The sequence below is a fragment of the Stenella coeruleoalba genome, assembly GCF_951394435.1.
Source record: "Stenella coeruleoalba genome assembly, chromosome: 16".
NCBI classification, from domain to species: Eukaryota; Metazoa; Chordata; class Mammalia; order Artiodactyla; family Delphinidae; genus Stenella; species Stenella coeruleoalba.
This window is the reverse complement of record NC_137162.1, coordinates 73,139,778-73,165,421: the sequence shown is the minus strand read 5'-3', so window position 1 is coordinate 73,165,421 and position 25,644 is coordinate 73,139,778. Positions and strand designations below refer to the sequence as shown.

Genomic DNA, 25,644 nt, shown 5'->3' with positions numbered 1-25,644 from the left:
CCATGTATGTGGTGTGACAGGGTCACATCTTCATTTACGGGACTTCCCTCATGGACTGTGTGTGAACTCCTCAATGCATGGTTACTTTTCTGTGACTGCAACTAGCAGCTATGTGTTAAGACTGCACGAAGGGTCCCAGCTGTTGTAAGATGGAACAGTCTGCCCTGGCCACAGATTACAGAGTTTTGGGTTTTAGACCACAGGCAGTACCGCTGAGACCTGCCATGTACACTGTGATCATCAGTATTCCTTGGAGAGAGAATGAAGATTAGTCACTTCTGGCTCTGAGAAATTCTTGCATAACTTGCTTTTATCTCAGTGCAGTTTCCTGGGGATGCTTTATCCTGCCACAAGCCTCCGTCTCCACTTCAGTGCTCCCTCTTCTATCAAATGGACCACTGAGTATCGGACTGGAACTCGAGTTGCACTCCAGAGGGCCGGTATTCAGTCCGGCTCTCTTTTACATGCCCCTTCCTCCTCCCGGGTCCTTGCATTTGGTCATGCCCTGCGGCTTGGGCTTTGTTCCTGCTGTCACAAGAGTTGTCCATACAAATGTGAACGTTCTCTCTCGGAGTAACCAAGAACTGCTCATGCGTGCTGTAGACCTGTTATGTACCAACGCTTCACACGATTCCAGATCTCTTCCTGGCACTTCGTTTCCTTTCCTCTGTCTTCTCAGAGTCCTCTTACGTACTTCTGAAGTATAGAGCTCGGATGCCAAAGGCTTCAGGAAACTGAGTTAGGCTTTGTGTTTGTAACTTTCTTTTTTTACCCTCCATATTCCAAAGTGAGATTTCTCTTGTGCTTTGGATTTCTTCTCCCTCGCCCTACCTGAACAGCAACTCTGCAGTTACGCGTGCAGCTCAGGTTACACTGCGTAAGATAAGGGGGTTGATAAAACAAGGTCAGTAACCCTTTCCCAGTGCTCAGACTCCTCAAATACATCTGTCCTTGATTTTCTCATCTCTTATGCTTCGAGCTTGCTTTATACTTTGTTTGCATGTCGTTAGTTTTCTCTGAGATTATTTCTGCGTTTTTACTGAGCTCCTAAAACTCTCTTTCTGATTAAATAAATAGCTTTGATAAAGCACATAACAGAAATCTTAACAGAAAAGAAAGAGGTGCCTGGTATACTTCCTTCCTCTCTTATGCCTTATTTACTCCTAAAGTTGAAACATCAGTAGAGAACAATTATAACAGCATTATTGTTGTATTTTGAATTCTTTTCTTGCTGATTTTGTTGGAAATGCTGGTATTTCATCCGCAAAAGCTCTTGTATATCTTCTAGCCAACTTTGGATCTTCTCAGGCTGATAGCTCTTTCCTACCAACTTGATAAAGAGTCCATGTGGTCCATCTTGGTATGTGAACACACCCTTCCTTGTGTTCAGCAAGAACTTGCTTGAAGTGCTCATTACCCCAGTGGTGAGGGCACTTCATTCCAATCGTTGCCGAATAGCTGAACTGAAAATTGTCTTGAGGAACTTGCCATACGTCCTTGTCTTTTGATTTGCTTGTGTCATTCGTGCCACTGTAAAGTCCAGAATGCACTTTCTCTGTTGAGTATTGTTTCATTCTTCCAAATGGCATTTTGATAGGAAGTTGTCTAGGGGCATCATGGTATATAAACTGATGGTGGGTACCAGTGGAAATATTTTTTTCTTGTGAAAACTAGGTTTTTTAATTTAAAATACATTTGCTTTTTCATGTCTCACTGTCCGTCCCTCTTCTCTTCTAGTTGAGTAGTAAAGAGATTAATTTTTTGTTTTAAAACAGAGTAAATAAGGATGAGCTTACGCCATATCCTAAAGCAGCATGGTGGGTTTAGGGAGTGCCTGCAACAGGTGGGTTTGTTCCTCTTATGCCCAGTTATAATACTTGACTGTTACGGCTGTCCACCAACATTTTGCCTTAAGTACTTAGAGCTTGGGCTTTTCCACCTCCTGTCCAAATATACTCCTTGCTCTTTTATTTTTATTCTAACTCAGTTTATTGGAATTCTTATTGTCAAAGGAGCATTCCTTGAAATAATCTGGAGTCTGTATTACTGGCTGCAAAATAAGCTTAAAGTGCATTGATTTCCTGTTACTCTGTTAGGTTCTTTTAAAGTCATTTCCAGTCAGGTTTAATGAGTCAATTCAGGTTTTCCCTATCTCTTGATAAAATATATATCTTTACTTCAAAAAAAGTGATGTTGCTATGTTATTTGACCCGTATCACATTTTTGTCTAAAAAGGAAAGCCCGTTTCTCAAGAAGTTAGAGGGAAACTCTTTAATTTCACAGAAAAATAAGGGCTGTGGCCAGCTGACTGTAAGTTTAGTTCACTTTCGCTGATCAGCAAAGCGACTTTCCAGCCTAAAGGAAAAGTGATCAAAATAGCAGACGTATTGGATGGTGTCTAACTTTGAATGGTGACATGGCTCAGTAGGGTTTGAGGTAGAATCCCATCTCCCTCTGTGGTCGTCACTGCCTTTCTTATATGCCTACAAGCACCTTCTGCAGGAGGTGGCAGTGGGGTGAGCACTGAATTTCACCTGCTTTGATACACAATTCCACATTCCTAGGGTGCACCGAACAAAAGGAAAGCCTGAGCTGCCGTCTGTGAAGCTCATCTTCCTCCACTTAGAAGCAGGTTGCAATTTCAGACACATTTTTGTGGCTCCCTGCATCTTCAGGTTCTTGGAAACATTTAGACGGTGGTGTCTTTGGTGTGAGCCACTTCATGAGATACCAAAAAAAAGGGAAAATACACCTGTTTATGAGGTTAGTTTTAGTTAAGAACCCGATAGTACTGCTTTACACCAAAGAAATTCAGATTTATAAGACAGTGTAAAAATGATCCGATCAAACTCCCTCATTTTTTTTTTTTTGGAAGAAGGTATACTCCAGAGATTCAGTGATCTTTCCAAGGTAACAAAGATTGTTTATGCTGAATCGGAATTCAGAACTTAGTATCATGGCAGTAGAATCCACGTATTCTCCCCACAACATGAAGGTAATCTGTAGCCTAGGTAGAAGATATTGAAACTTAATCCCTTCTCTGTGGTATCTGCTCTCTTTTCCTAGCATCTCCCTATGTGATCCAAGTCAGCCAGTGCCCTTGAGATGTGTGGGGATTTTTCTGAGACCATGTATATTGGCTGTTCGACAGAATTCCTACTCTAAAGCCAGAGTCTTCCTTACATAAAACATTTGGCCATACTACTTGCCAGCGGAGGATATAGTCCCAGTGGTTGGAGGGAATTTTGGAGGAAGTTGAAATTCTCTGCCTGTCAACACTGACCACTCCTAACAGTGTTGACAGACCTGGCCCCAGCCAGTGTCCTTGGTTAGACAGGTTTAAAGGCTAAGACTCTTTAGGAAGAACATGAAATAAAAGTGAAAAGAGTTCCAAGCCAGGAGAAAGTGAATTCTGTCCAGTGGTCTCTTCTTATGGATTTAAGGCCAGTTTGACACTTTTGTTTATATGCATAAATGTACCAAAAGCCATCCTGATTTTAGGCCATGATACGGAACTTTTCCCCATAAACAAAAAAACCAATTTTAATATGATGTCTTTTGTTTTGGGGTGTTGAGGGTGGGAGGAGTGAGTTTAGTCAAACAAGGGATTTTCTATTATTTTCTCTCTCCAAGAGAACATGCTGAGAATGAAAGCATTGCTTTGAATTTTTCTGAGGCAGGAAAGTAGTTACAAATAGATCATTGGTGAAACATTGATGGCTTAAATTCATCATGTGTCAGTAGTATCTTACTTTCTGTAGCATAATAAATACAAAGAAATGCCTAACATGAGTATTCTCTATAGATTTTTGCTGTGGGATAGGAATGAAACGGAAAGGATATTTAATCTTGAGGAGAGAAGGCAAAGACAATAAAATATTCACTAATGCTTCCAGGAATGGGAATGTTTCCAAGGATAGAAAACCAGAAGAGGAGAAACCAGAGTTTGAAGAGATAATCTTTTAAAGCCATAATTTAAGCTCGTATAAACATCCCAACTCTTTGAAATATTTATCTTTCTGACAATACGGTTTTTAGCATGTTCTTATGAAAACATTTGTTGCCTTACCAAGTCCTTATGAATTTCCACATGGAGTCGTACAAAAACCTCTTTTCGCCCAAAGGTTTAGCTCTTTTGCAGGGTACACATATAAAATACCCATATCATACCCATGTCCGTACGGCTTCATATTACTTATTGAAGGTTGGATCACTGTCTGGTCTTCATAGGATGACACCAGAGAGATGAGAGCAGGTTGATGGGACAGGAATCTAAAAACCCAAAATCTGGATGAATATCTGACAGTTCTCTGTATTTTTATAGAGGTACTGAAATCAGAATATTTGAAATTCAAACTATTGGGAATATTTTGGGAAGTGCAGGACGTACGGTCACCTTGGTTGTGAGGTTTAGCTCTTTCCACAGATTTGGGGCTCCTCCCTCTGTATTTTGCCATCTCCAAAAATAGGGGCGCCGTCAATCTAGTCCGCAACAGTTTACTGAGTATCTACTACTTATTTTGAACTGTGGAAGTTACAAAACCAGTAAAGACAATTCCTGTGTTCAGAGAGCTTGAGGGTTGATTCAACAGCAGTCAATATTATTTTTAGAGCAATGTCTTAAAACTTTCATGCCCAAATCAGAGTTGTCCTTCAAAGCAATTAGTTTTGGGGAGGAGGAGACTGCCTACTTATTTCCTGTTTCTCCACCATCTTCTAACAGTTCTTTTCCTTGTTTTTATGTTTATTAATATAGTTCATACTTTGATTTTTCATCTCTCCATCAAGTATTTCCAGAATGGGTCTGAATGAAACCTTAGTCCCTTGTGGTGCTACATGGACAAGCTTGAAGGGTAAACTGTAGCACTTACTGAAAGCAGAGAACAGTATTTCAGGATTTGAGATGAGTGTATTAAGTTCAACCTGGAAGAAGAGCCCACTCACATCCTGTAGATACCTTTTAAGCAAGGGCAAAGAGGGAATGAAAACTACGATACTACAGGCTACTTCAGCAATCTAAACCGGAATTTTGTCATGTTTTGTTCTGTACTTACGAGACTTGATTATTTAAAGCACCATTTTCCAAATGAGTGCTGATTTGGGTCCTGGAGACAGTTTGATGCTCTTGGTGACGACTGTCTCTCTCTCTTGTGTCCATCGATAGTTTATATTTTTGGCCACTAGATGGTGCTGTTTCACCTTGAAATAAAATGTATACATCTATTTTAATTGAGTCTTTTGCTTTTTATTTTGTTTATTGTTCCTTTGATGCAGAGATGGTGGAAAATCAAATTCCTTCTTAAATTGGATCTGAGGTTTCCTGTCTCTACAGATGCATAGGAATTTTAATGTGATTATCCAGCCTGTAAAGTAATAGGTTTTCAGATTATCATACCACTCAATACATAGTGTTAATTTATTTTGTGAGAAAATACATTTTTTTCCTATAGAAGCATTTTATGTTATATATACTTGGCTGATACGTAAGAGATTACAGTTACACGTTTTATGTGGCTTGATCTGCTGTGTCCTATTCTTGATTTAGGAATCACTTGGGAAAACAACAAAATGCTGATTGCCAGGTCCTGGAGACCCAGGAACCTATATTTTAGTAAGTGCTACAAGTGAGTCTGATGAGCAGACATGTGAGTCTGGACTACAGCAGCACCAAGCTCTAATCTCCCACTGCAGCAGTGAGCATTTCTGGTAGACATTAATGTCAGAGCCTACAGTAATTCAAACCAAAGTTCAAGAGAGTTGAGACCAAAATTTTGAATGTAGACAGCTCTTTATGTAAATATTGCCTCTAGGAGCCATAATGGATATAATAAGAATTATTAAAGAGAATGTTTGGTTACTTAAGTATGCTAAGGTTGGCGAGAGTCTTGCACAGAAAAGGCGGTCCCTGTTAGGACGCCTGAAGGAGCGAGCGGACGCCACATCATGCAGCAATAGCGCGGAGGCTCTCCCAGCTTGTGGTGGTTGGACAGCCATTTTGCCCTACGTTTATTTAGCCCCTCGCCTCGTAATACCTGATGCTTAAACACTTCAGAAAGTTTTAACCAGCATTAAGGTCTTTGATCTTCACAACATCCCTTTGACAGGGCAACTGTCAGAAGAGGGATTAAAGAACAGACTAAGGAAAAGTGCCTGAGCCAGGAGCAGCCACCAGGAGACACAGTCTGGGGAGAGGCCGGGGGCCGGAGGTGAGGGCACCGTCTCCGATTAGGCCCTGCTGCTGGCAGGCCTCCCCAGGAGGCCAGACGTTTCCGAACTCTGAGGCTCCACGTGCACTCTTGTTGACGAGGATTGCCCCATCCTGTCCTAAGAACGGGGAGCTTTAGAAAATGGTTTCCTCCCTCTTCCCATCCTTCATCCCTTTCTCTGTCTCTCTCCCTCCCTCTATCTTCCAATCACACGTTATGGGTCATGGCCTTGATGACTGTGAGGTAGAGATGGGTAGGTTAAACCACAATATGAGGATGCACGTGTAGTTCGATAAAATCTACACCAGGTCAGTTTACTTTCTTATCCTAGTTTGTCCTGGTTTAGAAGGACTCAGGCAGAACTGCTTGCTAATTGTGAAAGCTGCTCAGCAAACACTGGCTGACTCTGTCGTTGACTTGAGTCTATGAAGTGTACTCAGCAGAGAAGGCAGTATGTTGTAAGCAGTCAGTAAGCTTGGCGTTATTAACGATGGTGGTGGAGATGATGATGCATTCTCTGTTACTCAGCTTTCTCACTAAAGCTAATCGCATAGAACGTTCAGCTTACCCCCCAGGATGGTCTTGGTCTCTGTCAGGCTGACCTGTGGGGTAATAAAACACTCAGATAGTTGGGGAGACTTGAAAACCTGATTCAAGAGAGAACCCAAGAGGCACGTCCCCACGCAGGCGTTGGCTCTGATGTCTCCTACTCCTGGAAGATCAGAGCTTGGCCAGCTGCCTCCCGCCCTTTAAACCTTCCTTTCTCAGTGTGGCCTGATGCCCCTGCCCCGTCCACAGCTGGTCTTCTCGATCCTTCATCTTGTTCTCCTTTTCCTTTTTGTCATAATATTTACCTTCTAATATACTAGGTCATTTATTTATTTGATTGATTTTTGCCTCCCTGCACAAGACTGTAAGCTTCATGCAGACAAGGGTCTTTTTTTGTCACTAACATATCCCCCAGCCCCTGGAATAGTGCCTGGTACATAGTAGAGGTTCAGAAAATATTTGCTGAATGAATGAATGCTTTCCTGTGCAACATTCCCTGGCACTAATAAGCAATAGACATAGCAGACATTTAGTCAGGTAGTACTAATTCTGAATAAATATTCAATATTCCTGAATGAAGATTAAGGTTTTTTTTCTATTAACCTTGATTGGTAAGAATATCTTCTAAATTATCACGTGGTTTAAAGTATGAATCCAGAGTTGGAAGACATTGGATTACAGTAAACAAGCCCTGAATGGTTTTCTGGGGCAAGTTACTAAACTGCTCTGTGCCTTAGTTTCCTCTGTGAACAACCTCACAAAACTGTGGTGTAGAGTAAATGAGTCCATGCATTTCAAGCCTTAGAACAGGGCCTGGAATGTAGCAAGAGATGAATTAATAAACTGAATTTATAGATTCTTTACTCGTTTAAAAATAATTATATGGGGCTTCCCTGGTGGCGCAGTGGTTGAGAGTCCGCCTGCCGATGCAGGGGACAAGGGTTCGTGCCCCGGTCCGGGAAGATCCCACATGCCGCGGAGCGGCTGGGCCCGTGAGCCATGGCCGCTGGGCCTGTGTGTCCGGAGCCTGTGCTCCGCAACGGGAGAGGCCACAACGGTGAGAGGCCCGCGTACTGCAAAAATAATAATAATAATAATAATTATATGATATTTTGCAATTAAATTTAAATAGGTCAGCCAGTGTTCAGAAGGAAAAAAAGCATCGATAAATGCACGGTTTGGGTATTTTCCATATTCCTGTTTTTATTACAGTGACAACACACCTAGAATGAATCAAATATTAAATTTATTATGTAATCTCTTCTCTTATAGTGTAACAGCAGTTTTAAAACAGAGCCTGGGAGTTTCATATGAGTCCTTTGTTTTTGATTTCTTATAGATCCTCATATTAAGGTTTCTGGAAAGAAAGAAGATGTTAAGGAAGCCAAGGAAATGATCATGTCTGTCTTAGACACAAAAGTAAGTGAATGTTAAGGACACTCAGATGTCAGAACCTTGTCTCTGCAAGGGCTACTTCATGCTGTTGTGAAAGAACCATTTGGAGAAGAAAAACCAGGAGAAAGTAATGGTGGGTTTTGAAATAAGCACGTGTGATTCTACAGTGGATTAAAGTTCTGTTTAAAATTTGAATAGGTTCTCTCATGCTGGGTAATTGAATAATATTCTCTCTCCCCCCCCATATAGATATATATTAAAAAATATTGACCCGGATTAGTATAGGACAAGTAATAAAGATTGCAAGAATTAGCATATTTACCTTTATGATATCAGTAGAAAACCAGAGTAATCTTCTGTGTAGCTCTGTGTGTGTGATGGCATGAAGTTTCACAATTTGTCTTGTACATTCTGTCTCTCTACAAGTATATGTAGAGAGAGACAATAGAGAAATTAAAATATGTAAAAATGTATACTCGTTTGTGAGAATTTATTTTAATAAACACGTCAAAATCACTTACGATATGCCAGGCACTTAGCTACACCCTTTACAAATATTAATTGGTTTAATCCTTATAACTATCAGCACAGAGATGTTAGGGAATTTGCACAGGATCCAATAGCTGAAAAGTGGGGAGGTGGGATTCAAATCCAGGCTGTCTGGCTCTTAACCACTGTGTTTTGCCACCTGGTATTTCACTGAAGTGGTTTCTGATCTCTTCCTCTTTATTTCCTTTCCTGTTCCTTTTTGTTGTTGTTTGTTTAATTTTTAAGAAATATTCACCTTATAATTATTAAATATTTTGGACATCCAAAAAAGGATATCTTTTTTTCTCTTTTTAGAGGATAAACTAAAAGAAGAACTAAGTTTAAAATCCAAAGTATTTAATGGATATAAGTCTAAAATTTAAGAATTCAGAAAATGTAAACCTACTGATATTTTTAACATCTTGTCGTATTTGACTTTTTAATTTTACTTTGTAAGGACTGAAGAATTTCAATATCAGTTTTATAAATGAGAAAACATTTCATCTCAGTCTTTATAATTTTATAGCACTGCATTTTCCCAAATTAAATACATGGATTCCAGTCTGACTGTAATTATTCATTATGTTTTAGAATTTTACATTTTGCTTTAATGTAACTAACAAATCTTACACTCCGTATTGGTTTTCTTAAGCCTTTTTACTGCTAGAGATGCATACATTGTGGTATCTTCCTCACTCTTACTCCTACCGGCAAGAATAATTTATCTACTTTGTAAAATTTGACATACGGTGATAGAGAAGTTGTGAAATGTTTGTAAATACTTTTTTATTCCATTTTGAATTTTATTGTTATTTCTAGTTTTCTATCATTGTTCAACGTTTCTACTAACATACATGTATTCACTCTTGTAATTGTTTTCATCTGTTTTTAGTTATTTGAATTCTGTTTCATGAATAATATCTATTAAAGGAAAAATGAGTAATTTTTTTATAATTATACCTAATTTTACTTAAATACTACTGTCCCAAAAATTATCTTGGTAAAAAGTATATCTTTCTATTTTTTCTGACAAATCTGTCTTTAAATGGAAATTTCTTTTTTATTAGCCAAGGAAAAATAGATAGAAATTGAAAAATTTATAGATTAAGATGATCTTATTAAGAAATGTAACATTTTCCACTGGGTCACTTTTAGTTAGTCCTATTCCTTTGGGGGAAAAGTGGTTTTTAGGAGTTGTTCCTTCCGTTTTCATGCATCAAGAAATAATACATTATTTCCACGTAGAGCAATCGGGTCACCTTGAAGATGGATGTTTCACATACAGAACATTCTCATGTAATCGGCAAAGGTGGCAACAATATTAAGAAGGTGATGGAAGAAACAGGATGCCACATCCACTTTCCAGATTCCAACAGGAATAATCAAGCAGAAAAAAGCAACCAGGTGCTTTGTCTTTTCACATGAACTTTTATGGGACAAATTAAAGCTTGGATTTTCTGTATGCATAACTTTTTTGGGAGATGAGAGCAAAAGAGTAATCGTGAAGATGGCATTTAGTAGGGATCGTATGTCCCTCTCCAAGGAGACTGAAGGTGCTCTTCCTTTTTAAAGAGATGAGTTGTAGATGGGCCATAAATGCTTGATCTCTAAATGGTTTGTAGAAGACAGGGAAGGGTATCATGGCAACATAAAACAAAGTCCCTATGAAAGGCTCGGAAGGCATGTGAGTTAGGAAAGGACCTAGTCCAGGCACCTATTGATAGCTGGGATTCTGTCTGCAGCATCGCACAGGTGGTCCTCCAGGCTACACTGGAGCACCTTCTGAGAGGCAATGCATGAGTGTCTGACTTCCTCACATTGACTGAATTATGGCTCTGTTTTATACACATTTTTTTCTCGTTCTTGTGTTTGGAAACAAATGGAACTCACCTGTCTACATGAAAACGCTGTCAGTACTTGAAGAACAGATGGTGTTCTTTGTGTTATTTGGAAGTTTTCTCTCCTCTAATCACAATATAGAAACTGTGTTGGCCACAAAGATGAATACGATATAGTTTTTTCTCTGTGGGGACTAATGGTGACAGTGGGACACATACATAAAGAACTAGATAGGAAGCCATGGTAAAAAGCAAGAGCAGTAATCAAAATATTTGATGGCTGATACGGCATGGGCACGGCCCATGAGAGAGCCCTGTCCTGGAGCCCCACCCCCTTGCCCTAACGCCAAGAGTAATTCTTTAGTTGATGGATCATAGGAAAGCCTAGGAGATCCCAGGAGAGGGCTGTTGGAGCAGCAGTTTTTTTTGCCAACTAGCGTGAAGGAGTTCATTATTTTGAGAACTTAGTGTGGCACTATCATTGCACATCTCGTATTCAGAGAGTTTTTATAAAAAGGGAGAAAACGCAGTGAACACGAGAAATTGTGAAGAGGGCAGGATGGGCTCGTGGGGGCTGGGAGGTTTTAGCTAAGTCCAGGAGGTGACGTTGTTCAGTTGACACACATCACCAGAGCTTGTTAAAATCCAAATTCTGATTAAGTAGCTCTGGGTTGGTGCCTGAGATCCCTCATCTTTAACAAACTCCCAGATAGGCGATGCTGTTTTATCCTGGACGACACTTTGAGTAGTGAGGGTATAGATAACTGGGAAAGCAGATGTGGGTTCAAGTACAATAAATCTAACCCTGTGTTTTCTTTTTTTGCAGGTATCTATAGCAGGACAACCGGCAGGAGTAGAATCGGCCCGAGTTAGAATTCGGGTAACTGTTTATTACCTTTAGTACTGTAAATCAGTGTCAGCGATGTCTGCATTATAAGGCAACAAAAATACCATAATTTATCAATTTATAACCAAATCATATGTTCAACATGTAGGATATAGTGACAGAAATTGTATTAATGTATCAGAGGTGTTTCTTAGAGACGTTCTGGATTTTATCTGGCTTGATTTCTCTGATGATTTTGAAATGATCAAAAAGACGCCTGAGGAAAAATGCCACAGGCAGCTTAAGTTACAAACTCTCAGGTTTCACAAAAGGCTCCTTTCATTTAAAAAACTTTATATAGTCTACCCAAGCTTGTGGCTGTAATAAAAGCATTATGTTTTAAAATTCCATCTTCAGAAAAGAATGAATGAACTACACACATCTCTAAATGTACAATGACTTAACTATCTGCCCTGGGTTCTGTAATTCCATTTTAGGAGCTGCTTCCTTTGGTGCTGATGTTTGAGCTGCCGATTGCTGGAATTCTTCAACCAGTGCCCGATCCTAATTCCCCCTCTATTCAGCACATATCACAGACGTACAACATTTCAGTGTCATTTAAACAGCGGTCCCGAATGTATGGTGCTACTGTGATAGTACGAGGGTCTCAGAATAACACAAGTGCTGTGAAGGTAAGTGGTTTAGGTAATTCCGAACATTGTAGGTGTACAAATCACGCAAGTTTTATTCTTAAAGGATTTTAAAAGTAATTTGTTTTCCAGAATTTTTTCTCGTAGTACATTCTGGTTCTTAGACTGTGTTGAGTTTTTCCACAGCTGTCAGAAGTGCAGTAGAATCTTTCCCTTCAACGTGGACAGTTACTGTGTAGGCCTACTTCTTTCCCACCCTTTTCTTCTAGGAAGGAACTGCCATGCTATTGGAACATCTCGCCGGGAGCTTGGCGTCAGCTATCCCCGTGAGCACGCAACTAGATATCGCAGCTCAGCATCATCTCTTTATGATGGGTCGGAATGGAAGCAACATCAAACATATCATGCAGAGAACGGGTGCTCAGATCCACTTTCCCGATCCCAGTAATCCACAAAAGAAATCCACCGTCTACCTCCAGGGCACCATTGAGTCTGTCTGTCTTGCAAGGCAATATCTCATGGTAGGTTTACTGAAGTTAATGGTACGATTTTTTTTTTTTTTTTTTTTTTTTTTTACCTCTTTGGGTACAGTGTTTGTTGCTGCCTGTACTGTACCAATGTGGTATTTATGGAAGCACTTTGAAATCCTGGTCAAATAAGCAACTTACTTGGTAAAAGGAAATAAAAGAATAAGGTACATAGTGCCTCATAGACTTAATTTCAATAGATAGGTGAGTAATTTCCTTTTAGTATTTTTTTAACTTACACTAAGCAACAGAAGAGGTTACATTGAAATAACTGGCTGTATTTTGTGGAAGGTGCTTATTTTTATTTGATGTGTAATATTAGTTTGAAGACGGTTATTTTTATTTAATGTGTAGTATTAGTTTGCATTTGCCAAAGAAGTCTTCTGTTTAAACAGAAAAGTTAAAAATTAACACACTGAAAATTTTACCCTCAAAGATGTAAATTTTGGTAGCATGAAACATTTGAGCATTTCATAAATCTCTGATAAAATTTTAAAAATGCTGTTTAAGCCATGAATTTGAGTGTCATGCATTGAAGAAAAATAACAGTTATATAACTTACTACTGCTTCCAGTTTATAATTTTCAATATTTCTATCCTTCCTATATTCATTTAAAAACCCAGTGTGTAGATTGGTGTATAGTAACAAAATGGACTGAAATACTGTGGACTCACAAGTATTCTTATTAAAAACACCATTATATTCTCCTGTTCAGGCTAGACCTTTAGTGACATTTGAATCCATAAGCTTCAGGTGTGACATTTGCTGTTATTAACTTGCAGAATCTGTTCTTGAGAAACTTTCAGAAGATCCAGATTTGTATTGTTGATTCCATTCCTCTGACAGATGAGAACTTGTTATAATCATTAAGGATTATAATATATAATTTTAAGAATTAATTTTTAATTTTCTTAAAAGCCAGGCTTACTTAGGCTACTTTTAATATATGGCTAGTTAGAGAGCATATTTGTATTCAAAGATTATTATGATTACTCTTCATATTTTCTTTTCTGTGCTTTTCAAGTTCTTTAGATATTATTTTGAGTTAGTAAACTTTTCAAGCCATCAGCACAGTTATGAATTCATATTCATACTTTGATTACACCTGCCAAAAATACAGGTGTGCAGTGAGACATATTATTAAACAATACTGAAAGACATGAGGGAGAGATAAATTAAATGGCTTTAACTTACATTTTAAATACCATCACCGGGCTTCCCTGATGGCACAGTGGTTGAGAGTCCACCTGTCGATGCAGGGGACACGGGTTCGTGCCCCGGTCCGGGAAGATCCCACGGTGCCGCGGAGCGGCTGGGCCCGTGAGCCATGGCCGCTGAGCCAGCGCGTCCGGAGCCTGTGCTCCGCAACGGGAGAGGCCACAACAGTGAGAAGCCCGCGTACCGCAAAAAAATAAATAAATAAAATAAAATAAATAAATAAATACCATCACCATTTTTTTATAGCAGTGTGCTTATAAACATCACTTATCCAGACGAGAAATGGAACTTGGTGATTTCATTTTAATTCTAGTATGTTTGATGGTAATTTCTTCTGACAGTTATGTACAAATCCATCAATCTGTACATCGTAAAAATGTATGGGATCTGGTTCCTATACTAAGTAGATTAGGGGCCAGGAAGACAACATCAGAGAAAAAAAGTGCTAAACTCTGCCATGCTAAAGAGTGAGACAGTGAAAAGAAGGGGTGATAGTAGCATTTTACTCCAGGAAGGAGGTAAGGTTTGAGCTGTGTCAGAAGAGAAGTAGGAATTGGGTTGGCAAAGAAGCCTTTTGATGAGTTAAGATACCAATGTCAGAACCTGTTTAAAAGATAGTCAAGAGGCTGGTCTAGCCTGGAGGAAGGGGCAGACATGTACACATAAACCTGTGATTGCACCAGCAAAGCCGAGCTGAAATGTGGAGATTTTTAAAGGCTGATACATGTTTAGATTTCATTCAGGAGACAATAAAAAGCCTCCACTGTAAGTTTTTGAGCCAGGGCACAAGATTAGTATCCTTGATGTGGCTGAGAATCTAGTTTCTGGTGTCACTAACAAAACTGAAGTCAGAGGATGGAGGAATTTTCCAAGGTGGAGAGTAGATAAAGAATTCAGGGCCAAAAATAAACGTAAGACACATGTTTTTGTCATCCAAAAAAGAGCTTCTACCCCTCAACATTATTTGCACACCAGCCTTCTAAGCTATGTGAAGGTATATAATTTAGCTGAATACTTTGGTTTACTCTTTAAATCTATAAAAGATTGTATTATCTGTAGGCATGTGAAATTATTGGATGTTTAAATGAGTAACTTTTTTACCTCTCACCCTGTCCGCTGTGACATTTCCTAGGGTTGTCTTCCTCTTGTGCTAATGTTTGATATGAAGGAAGAAATTGAAGTTGACCCACAGTTCATTGCTCAGTTGATGGAGCAGCTCGACGTCTTCATCAGTATTAAACCAAAGCCAAAACAGCCGAGCAAGGTTGGTTCAGAGTCTGGGCCCAAAGAGAACCATGCATCACCTCACGTTCTGTATAGTGTTATTTTCATATAAATGTGTATTTGCATATACATGGAACTAAATATTCTATATAATATACATTGTTATATATTATATTTAGTTATTTTATGTAAATTTGTAACAGCATTCATTATTGATCTTTTTTTTTTAATATATATGTTGGTTTTTGGAGTCCATTTGTAACCATCATTTTAATGACATATATGGGAAGGAAAGAGAAAACATTTTCTTATTAATTTGCAATCTGGTAACTTTAAACGTTACTAACTTGCCGGAGAGTTGGTAAGGCTAAATAAATGTTGTGTTATGTGCATATGTGTATGTGTACACATCCAAGGCAATTAAAAAAATACTTAGTTTACTTACTAATTGTGAGCCACTGTGCTAGCCCTGGAGATTTAAAGAATAGGTGCCATTGTCTGTCATATATACTTTATTGTTTGTTTGGGAGTTTTTTTTTGCGTTACGCGGCCTCTCACTGTTGTGGCCTCTCCCGTTGCGGAGTACAGGCTCCGGACGCGCAGGCTCAGCGGCCACGGCTCACGGGCCCAGCCGCTCCGCGGCATGTGGGATCTTCCCGGACCGGGGCACGAACCCGTGTCCCCTGCATCGGCAGGCGGACTCTCAACCACTGCGCCACCAGGGAAGCCCTGTCATATATACTTTAAATAATGAAGTATCTCCAGTTCAGCCTTCTTGGAACTTCTCCTCTAAGATGTTGCAAAGTTTAATGGGATAATTCTGGCGTTATTAAGTGCTAGTGAGAGTTTGAGGAAAGAGGAGTGTTCCTACATTAAAGCATGTAAGTTGATACAGCCACTTTGAAAAGCAACTTGTGATCATCTGCTCACACTGAAAACACGGATACCCTACCCTCAGTGATGCACTTCTACTTATACATGCCAAAGAAACCTTTGTATCAGAAGCCAAAGGACAAGAATGGTGTTGAATAAAAAAAGCAAGTTGTGGGCTTCCCTGGTGGCGCAGTGGTTAAGAGTCTGCCTGCCAGTGCAGGGGACACAGGTTTGAGCCCTGGTCTGGGAAGATCCCACATGCCGTGGAGCAGCTAAGCCTGTATGCCACAACTACTGAGCCTGCGCTCTAGAGCCCACGAGGCACAACTACTGAAGCCTGCACACCTAGAGCCCATGCTCCGCAACAAGAGAAGCCACCGCAGTGAGAAGCCCGCGCACTGCAACGAAGAGTAACCCCCCGCTCGCTGCAACTAGAGAAAGCCCGTGCACAGCAACAAAGACCCAACGCAGCCAAAAATTAAAAAAAAAAAAAAAAGCAAGTTGCATAATAACATGTACTAAATGATAACATTTATGTATATTTTTAATTATAGCAGGTAAAACACCAAACAGTTGTGCCTTCCATTTTTAAAATTTCTAAACTGAATTTTATCATATATGCATGTATGCATATGGTACATGTATAACATGTATTACTATATACAATTATGTCTGTATGTAAATAATGTGGTATTTAGTGTCCAACGTAAGAAAAAGAATCATGCCTTCTTCAAAAGAAAACTTTAAAGGAGAAGATAGGATTGATTCTAAATGAACTTGATATATTGAGCTTAAAGTTAGAGAATAGAACATTAATTTTATGTATTGGGAAGCTTTGTACTTTACTAATTTGAGTTGACTAGAGTCACTGTACGTACCAGAAGGAAAAGATACAGTCAGAAGAGACTTTGCATGTAAAGATGGACAGGCACAGGAAGATTTCTGGAGTTCAGCAAGAAGTGAGCAGAGGTCAGGGGAAAAGAGATTTTAAGTGAGAACTCTGAAGCCTTGCAGCATCCAGGGCTGTTTAATTATGCCTCACAGGCCCCGAGGCTGACTACTGCTTTAACTGCTGTCTCAGCCACACATTTTCTTTATTGTCCACTGGAGGCTTTCCCCCTTGGGTTCACATTTCCAATTTTCCAGATGAGTCCATTGAAGAAAAAAAGAAGATTTATTGTTTGGAAATTTATTTTACTATAAGCTTTGCCACAAGTATGTCATCAGTGAGGAAGAGTGGTACCTCAAGGTCCATTAGTTAACTAGTAGACTGTAAATGTCAGATGTAAGTGACTATTATTATGCAGTCTGTATATGGTGACATGTTTAATTTGTTTTGTAAAGGTGAGATAAAGGGGGGAAAGCTTTAATGTAGAGACAAGAGGATATAAATGAGAATGGGCTGTAGAGACAGAAGGACCCAAGTTCCAGTCCTCTAGCTGCTCCTCCACAGCTGTGCTGTGACCTTGGGTAAGGCCCTTGTCCTCACTGAACATGAATAATAATTCCACCCCATGAGGTTCTGCAGGAATTAGAATATATGTGCGGCTTCCATCACAGTGCCCGGGACACAGGACACACCCAATAAATGGTAGCTAACATTTTATGGTTTTACCAAAAGGAGTAAACTTAGGAAATACGTGGTTAGAATTTGCAGTTGATGTTAAAGCATCATTCATCCATTCCCTGAGTGGAATTCTTATTACCATATTCATTTCTCAGCCCCCTCCCCAATTCATTGTAGACTACTTGCATGTCACTTTTTTCTTTCTCATTATGTGTTTTCATAGTCTGTGATTGTGAAAAGTGTTGAGCGAAATGCGTTAAATATGTATGAAGCAAGGAAATGTCTCCTCGGACTTGAAAGCAGTGGGGTTACCATAGCAACCAGTCCATCTCCAGCATCATGCCCTGCCGGCCTGGCATGTCCCAGCCTGGATATCTTAGCTTCCGCAGGCCTCGGACTCACTGGACTAGGTATAAAATTTATTATTATAGCCCTTCTCAGCCTCTGGGGGATTGCTTATCCAGTTTCCTTTCTTTCTACTGTTTGGGGCTACATTTTAAAGGCTGTTTTTTCCTCTTCAGGCCCTATGATCAGGTGAAAAGCAACAAAACTCGAATCAATCCATTTTGATTTTTTTGTTAGACTCTATAGATTTCTGTCTCCCAGATTCTTTTTATTTTGGCATAAGTAATCAAGGTCTGGCTGTTGTATTTTCGGTGGCTGTGTTTGTTCTTCTAAATTAAGAATGCCATTGAGAGTGAAGTGAGCCGGCTGACTATAATTTATGTGTTTGTTCTCTCTTGCATTTGCAATATTGCCAGTAGTCCCTAGAGATAAAGATTATCCAGTTTGCTTTTCAAAAAGTAATTGCAGACCTGCATGAGGGGTGGGGAGGGGGGAGGAGAAAGGAAGCAGAACCCTCAGTCCTAGTGGTTAGGCCTGCCTTGCCCAAACACAAAGGAGATCTAGCCTGCGGCCACCATGGGAAACAAACCAACCTGCATTTATATCTAAGGTGAAGAAGAGAAAGATGAAAGAACAACATCATCTTGGTGCTTTAGTTCTTTAAGAAAGCAGGGTGAGCCACTGAATAGGCATGGTGTGATATGTATTGCCTCATTTACGGATTCCCATCTTGTAGGAGGAAGTTCATTGCTGTGTTACAGTTATTCTAGGTTCACTACTTTTTGCACATTTTTCAGTAGCCATTATATAAAAAGTTAATGCAATAACCCTCGCAGATCATTCTACCAAGTTCAGTGTTGAGACAGAAAAAAATACTCTCAGCAGTCTTTCAAATTTTTAATAGCTATTCTTGCTTTTTAAAAATGTAATATGGTTATAATATGATTAAGATTCCAAGTATCCCTGCCCAGACACCATTACAAGTAAAGACAGATTTTCCCCCTTGGCCCCTAATCTCCCAAAGTTGTCCCTTCCACTGGAGATTCTGAACAGAGTTGTAATAACACAGCAACGCATGTGAGTCAGGAAATGCCAATCAGGCAACTTAGCAGGAACTGAGTTCTTCCTGCACTAGAGAGAAAAAAAGTGAGCAAAGATCATAGTGATTTAATTTTAAGATGTTTTCATGGCTATCTCTAGCCTCTAATACTTAATGCTTTAAGTATTCCTGGGAACTTATTTATACAAACTCACATTTCACTTTAGAACATATTTGAAATGCCCGAAGGGAAATTTCATTACTAAATCAAAGATTAAATCCTTAAAACAAGCAAAAAGCGGAAAAACAATTCTTTTTTCTGAGAAAAGTCTTCATACGCATTGAGATGGACCCAAAGACGTCATGTATGGACAGTCATACACGGTATGAAAACTGTTCCGGGTGGGCCAGCCTCTGCAAATGGACCCGAAGGGAGATATTCTGTTGCAGGAAAATGTCCCCTAGTCACTGCTAATTGCAAGTGGTTTAAAAAGAGTTTGTTTGGAAGCAGGTGACAAGTGAATTAGGCAGAGAAATACAAAAAAATGGGTCTCCACGTGAGCACAGTTTTGTTCATCCTGGCTAGTTGAAGTGATTATGAAGCAACTGATTGGTGCTCTAGGCCCCTGACTACTGTCCTGGTCTGGGCATATCTGTCTTCCATTTCTGTTTGTAGGCAAGTGGGGTCCTGTGTTGGAGTTGTATCATGCAATATTTCGTGTGAATATGTGAAAGAAGGTAATCTGTCACTCATATCTTATATTTGGAAAATATCAGACTACATGGATGTGCATTCCAAATGGCAGTATTGATGCCATCTGTATTTTTAAATCTTGAGTTTATGTGTATTGACTTTACATTCATTCATTACAGGTCTTTTGGGACCCACTGCCTTATCTCTCAATACTTCGACAACCCCGAACTCACTTTTGAATGCTCTTAATAGCTCAGTCAGTCCTTTGCAAAGTCCGAGTTCTGGTACCCCTAGCCCCACATTGTGGGCACCTCCACTTGCTAGTACTTCAAGTGCCACAGGTCAGTATTATTTAAGTACAATCAAAGGTGTGTATTCTTAGGTATTAATCAATTTTTCAGTAAAATTTACTAGTGGTTCCGTTTCCGTAGGGCAGAACTATGGTTCAAAGAATACCGCAGCCAGACAAATTCTCCAAAGTGTAAATCAGCTAAAACGAAGCATAATAAAGCAGTGAGATTTTCATAAAAGTAATATGTAATCTTTAAACGTGACAAGCAGATCAGGAAAAAGGGCATGATGTGCAGGGAGCAGTGGCAAAAGTGCACGAGGGTCACTGACCTGGTAATTAGGAAATGCATGTTCTAGTTTGACAAGTTTGCTTGGTAGTCATATGCACATGCTAAATCTAGCTAGTTTCCTCATTTGTACGGTGAAGAGCTTGGACTAAATACTCTCTAAAATGTTGTTCCATTTTAATACTTCTTCTATGTTTTTATAGTAATGTGTTAAACCTGTTAACAGAGAGGTATCAAAATTGAATTCTCAGTTTGCAGCAACAAAAATGACTTTTTTTGTTGTTACTGAAAATAATAAAATAATGCTTGTTGATTCTGAGTTTATTCCTGTCTAATGTCTGTCTTCATGAAATGCTGTTTTAGGTTTTTCTGCTATACCACACCTTATGATTCCATCTACTGCCCAAGCCACATTAACCAATATTTTGTTGTCTGGAGTGCCCACCTACGGGCACACAGCTCCATCTCCCCCTCCTGGCTTGACTCCTGTTGATGTCCATATCAACAGTATGCAGACAGAAAGCAAAAAAATCTCTGCTTCATTAAATGGACACACACAGGTAATGCCCTTCGGCAAGAATCATGTGATCTATGCTGTTTGTAAGAGATAAGCCACTGGTAACGCGTTTAAACTTTCACCTGAGATGAATTTGAGAATTGTGACCATATCTCTGTGTTGTTTTCTATTATTATTTCAGTCTCCGAATATAAAATATGGTGCAATATCCACTTCATCGCTTGGAGAAAAAGTGCTGAGTGCGAATCATGGTGATCCATCCAGACAAACAACTGCATCTGAGCAGGCATCTCCCAAATCAAACCCTGCAGAAGGTATCTGTCCTTCTGAACTTGAGCCTGCTCTGTTGATTGGATAAAGGGGATTGTAGAAAGTCTGTGCAGTGATTTGGAGTGGGTTTTTCTAACTAGTCATGATTCACCCTCCCTCAAGACTGCAAAGAGACAGTATCTTGAATGAAATTCCAAAGAACATGGTGAAAGAGCACTTTGCCATAGAAAGAACCACTTTCCCATTACATTGGCCCTTCCTAAATTAAAGTGAATGTAATTGTGCAGCAGGAAAGCATTAACTTACTAAGTGTGTGTGTGTGTGTGTGTAATTTTTTCCCAAGTAGAGTATTTCTTTTGATAATACCTTCATCCTTAACAATCTTTAAAGAAACATGAGGGTCTTCCAATTTCATCATGAGTTTTTGAGGTAGCCTGAATTTAAGGCATCTTCTCTGTAGCTGAAAGCTGTTATGCTTTTGTCTCCATAGAATTGGATTCTGATTTGTTTCCATTGCAGGTGACTGTTGATAGTAAGATGATGTCTGGATTTTTGGTTTTTTCTCTCTTCTTCTGCAGGTTGTAATGATGCTTTTGTTGAAGTAGGCATGCCCCGAAGTCCTTCCCATTCTGGAAATGCTGGTGACTTGAAACAGATGATGGGTCCCTCCAAAGTTTCCTGTGCCAAGAGGCAGACAGTAGAACTATTGCAGGGCACAAAAAACTCACACTTACAGTATGTATTTTAATTTTAAAATCCCTTGATCCTTTGAAAGAAAGTGTATAACGGGCTGGATTTGTGTTAAACTCAATAGTTAGCGCTCTTTGGTTCAAGTGCATTTGACATTATCCATGGGTTTTTCATTTCTCTTTATGATTACCTTCTCTTTTTACTTTTAAAAATTTTATTAAGAATAGTATCTGATAACTTTCACCCTTGTTATAAAACAAAATTCAACTGAGTAAATGTAAAGATCAAATTGACTTTATTCAACAATTCATGAATTGGCAGCATCCCATTTAGCAAATAGAAAGGAGCTCCAAAGAGCTGCAGAAAGAAGAGGTTTTTAAAGGCAGAAAGGGTGCGGGACAAGGAAGTCATAAAGAAAGGATTATTTCAGGCAAGGTCACCTTCCTTTGGGAGAAGGCAGGGGTCGATCAGGTGGGTTACCTCACTAGTGTTGGCTAGGAAATTCCAGACAGGACTGGTTAAGATTACATTCCTAGGAGAGGCTGAAACTGCAGTTAGGTTAGGTATCAGGTCTTGGTTTGCGGATACGGGGCTTAGTACAAGTGACTCCATTTTGGGCCTGTTGTCCCTTTTTTCACAATTCTCTCCTTTCGATCAGACTTTCAGCCCAAGTGAGAGATGTGATCAAAATTTAAGGCATTAGCACCACTCTCAGCTACCTCTCTATAGTTTAGTTCCTATAGCTTTTACTGATCCTCTGTGTGGTGTTCACAGGTCATGATTCTGTTTTTTGCTATTGAATCTCTGTGGTATTCACAGGTCATGACTTGAGGCTCACAGTTGTTTTAGTCAGTCATTTTCTTCCTTTCTTTTCTGGCATTCCAGTTTTAGGGAGGTCATTTGCTCAGTGGTTAGTGGCTGCAAACATACATTTAAAGCTTTTGAGAGAATACAGTGCACCAGGGAGACTACTATGACTGTTACAAGTAGAATCATTTCCAATGTTTGAGGGCAGTTCGGAGCCATAGTCCCCCAGACCCAAACCAATCAAAATCAAATAAGTCAAAGAAAGACCCTGCGGAAGGAGTCCTTTTTTTAAGCCAAGTGGCTTGCTCAGTGGTTTTAGTTAACTGAGTTTCCACTTGCCCAGAATGTTAATCCAGGTTCAGCATGTAGTGTTGGCCACAGCACAGACACTCCCTTGTTCAGCTAAAAGATAATCAAAGGCTATTCTATTATCAAGAACAAATTTGGGGGCTTCCCTGGCGGCGCAGTGGTTGAGAGTCTGCCTGCCGATGCAGGGGACACGGGTTCGTGCCCCAGTCCGGGAAGATCCCACATGCCGCGGAGCGGCTGGGCCCGTGAGCCATGGCCGCTGAGCCTGTGCGTCCGGAGCCTGTGCGGTGCGTCCGGAGCCTGTGCCCCGCAACGGGAGGGGCCACAACAGTGAGAGGCCCGTGCAAAAAAAAAAAAAAAAAAGGAACAACTTTGGCCAGAGAATCTAAGGAATTCTGTTGGGCAGCTACTGTCTTGTTAGATTTTGCAGTATTTTCAAGAGTTAAGGAGAGATTCCTGATTGTAGTTTCATTTACATTTACTCTTAACCCTGGGAGTAGGGCCCTGCTGTGGAATGTGAATCCTGAACCATGAAAGCCTCCTGGACTTTTCTAACTCTGCAATATAAATTCAGGGGAGTCGTCCAATGAAGTGTCTCAGTTTGTTTGTAAATAGTTAGGGACACAGTTAGATAACTCAAGAGGCATTGCCCTGTTATGCGCCAGCCATCTAGGCACCCATATGCCCGAGGAGAACGATAACCACCACAGACAAAGATAAATACTGTTGGGGCACAAACCACTCCCACTAAAGTGGTGCTGTTCATGGATTCACTTGCAGGGATTGTTGCATTTGCCCATTCAAGCCATGAGTCATTTAAGTTTTCAGTGCATTTGGGAAGTAAATCTCCTAACCTGAAATAAAAAGTTCTAAATTACAGAGGTCACCTCCCTTAGCAATGGCCTGAGAGATTCAGATGACTGTATTATCTTTCTGGATCAATGCTAGACAGAGTAAAGGAAAGAAAAAGAGAAGAAAAAGGTTTCATATTTAATTAAAATGTGAAGTCTTGATCTGGGGTGTCAGGAGGAAGCAGTCTGCCTCAGTGTCAGCTACTTCTCCAACTAGTCAGTTTGATTTTGAGGTCTCCAGCTGGTTGTACAGGACCAGATGTCAGGTGGGGACTTCTTCAGCTGTGAGATGTGTACCTAAGTCTCTGAAGTTTGGCTGCCATCTTAAGTAGTGAAGAGGATCTGGTATAGTCCCTTCCAAGGAGACTCAAGGACCGTCTTTGTTCTTAGTGATTCCAAATCAGAAGGGTGGGAGAAAATTGGAAACATAAGTTTGGAGAATTGTGGCTAGTTATTTGAAGGGAACTAGAAGAATTCAGGATCCAGTCCAGTTTACAGGAATATAACAAAACCTCAAAATTAATAGCACTAGAATCTAATATCGACAAAAGTACAAACGTTTTTCTCTCTACAGTTACTTCCATTTTTTTAAAACAAAAGATAATTGCAGTTAAACTAATTTGTTTGCTTTAAAATTGGCTTATTTACATAAGTGCAGCAAGAATAGTGATTGTATTGTATGAGTACTTTTTAAAACTGCTTTGCAGGAACTTTTTTCATAAGGAATCTCAGATTGAACTCTTAAAAGCCTCTGAGGCCAGAAAGCCAAGCCAAGGACTCGCCATCAGATTTTACCCACAATACCTATAGTTTGGGTGAATTCCTCTCTTCATAAGGTCCCCAAAATAACCTGAAGTTCCTGGGCCTGCCAGGAAATGACCTTCCTTACTCACTGGGTAAGGCTGCCAGGAACCCTGTAATCAGAGTACCAGGCCAATCTTTTTCAAGGGGCTTTATTGGCTTTATTAAGTTAACCTTAGTTCCTTAAAGCTGTCAGATCATATCTGAGTCTGTGTACGTCTCTCTCAAATATGACATTTCAGTCAAAGCTTTGGTAATATAGCCAGTGTTTCCAATGTGTTCTGTTACAAGGAGAACAGGTTCTTATTGACCTTTGCAAATAACTAACTGTATTGCTGTGCAAAGAATACAGAAGAGTTTCCAAAGAGTTTCTGGAGGGATCAGGTAGGGAGAAAAGTAAATGTTTCGTCTTTGTTTACAAAGGTATACTTTACCAAATTGCTGTAAGTCATCGATAACTTAGGAAAAAAGGTTTCCTTAAATCTGGAAAAACAAAACATTAAGGATCTAGCAATTTTTCAAACAAAAAAAAATAATTAAAAAATTATAATCATTCTCCTCAGTTCATTTAGTCCCATGTACAATAATTGATATTTGTTCTGCTTGAATCCACTTCATTTTTATGACCTTTATGTTATCAGAAACATGCACTTGTTAAAATCCTTCCCATGAATCTCCTTGAAGATGAAACACTTTTGTAAGAACACTTTTGCAGAAGCATCTAAGACAGTAAGTCTCTGTAAATGACAAAGACTTAAAAATGCCCATTGTTCAAGATCTGATGAGATTTCATTTGATAAAGAAATGTAGTTATTTCTGTGATATACACCAGTTTACGTTAATATTAATTATGACTGATAACATTATACCTGGACATATCACATCTCTAGGAATTTCACACAGCTCTGGAACACTTATATACCTATACAAATACAAAATAGAGAGGGCTTAGTATTACTTTTATTTGACAATACTTCCCATGTAATTTAACACATCAAAGAAGCCTAATTAGTTTAAAATCTCTCCTTTTATAAGAAGAGGGAACAAATCTTTTGAGATGTGTCCCAGGAGCCCTCTGGAAAATCCCAAAGTTAGTTTGAGGTCAGAAAGATTTCATTTGGGATTTGATTTGGGGGAAGTTTGTCAAAAATATCAAAAGGTTTAAAAACACTTGGTCAAATAGGATCATAGGTCACTGTGAAACAACATTTACTTATCCATTTAACCAAAGTGACAATTGAAGACCACACAGGCAAATATAGAAAGTTAAATAGTTGTTACAGGAAATTATTTTGGTAAAGCACAAAATACTTGCTTTCTAGGCAGATTACTTAAAGGTAA

General features: G+C 39.5%; 1 protein-coding gene across 3 annotated transcripts in view; it reads left to right on the top strand.

Moving 5' to 3' along the window:
* BICC1 (BicC family RNA binding protein 1) overlaps positions 1–25,644 on the top strand; it is a 300,351-nt gene that overhangs the window by 243,246 nt on the left and 31,461 nt on the right. For all 3 annotated transcript variants that reach the window (XM_079899308.1, XM_079899309.1, XM_079899310.1), the window contains exons 4-14: positions 8,095–8,174; positions 9,924–10,082; positions 11,343–11,396; positions 11,840–12,034; positions 12,262–12,513; positions 14,871–15,002; positions 17,626–17,812; positions 19,660–19,821; positions 20,422–20,618; positions 20,757–20,889; positions 21,424–21,580. In XM_079899308.1, the coding sequence (XP_079755434.1) occupies positions 8,095–8,174; positions 9,924–10,082; positions 11,343–11,396; positions 11,840–12,034; positions 12,262–12,513; positions 14,871–15,002; positions 17,626–17,812; positions 19,660–19,821; positions 20,422–20,618; positions 20,757–20,889; positions 21,424–21,580 (1,708 nt within the window). The remainder of the gene's footprint in view (positions 1–8,094; positions 8,175–9,923; positions 10,083–11,342; positions 11,397–11,839; positions 12,035–12,261; positions 12,514–14,870; positions 15,003–17,625; positions 17,813–19,659; positions 19,822–20,421; positions 20,619–20,756; positions 20,890–21,423; positions 21,581–25,644) is intronic.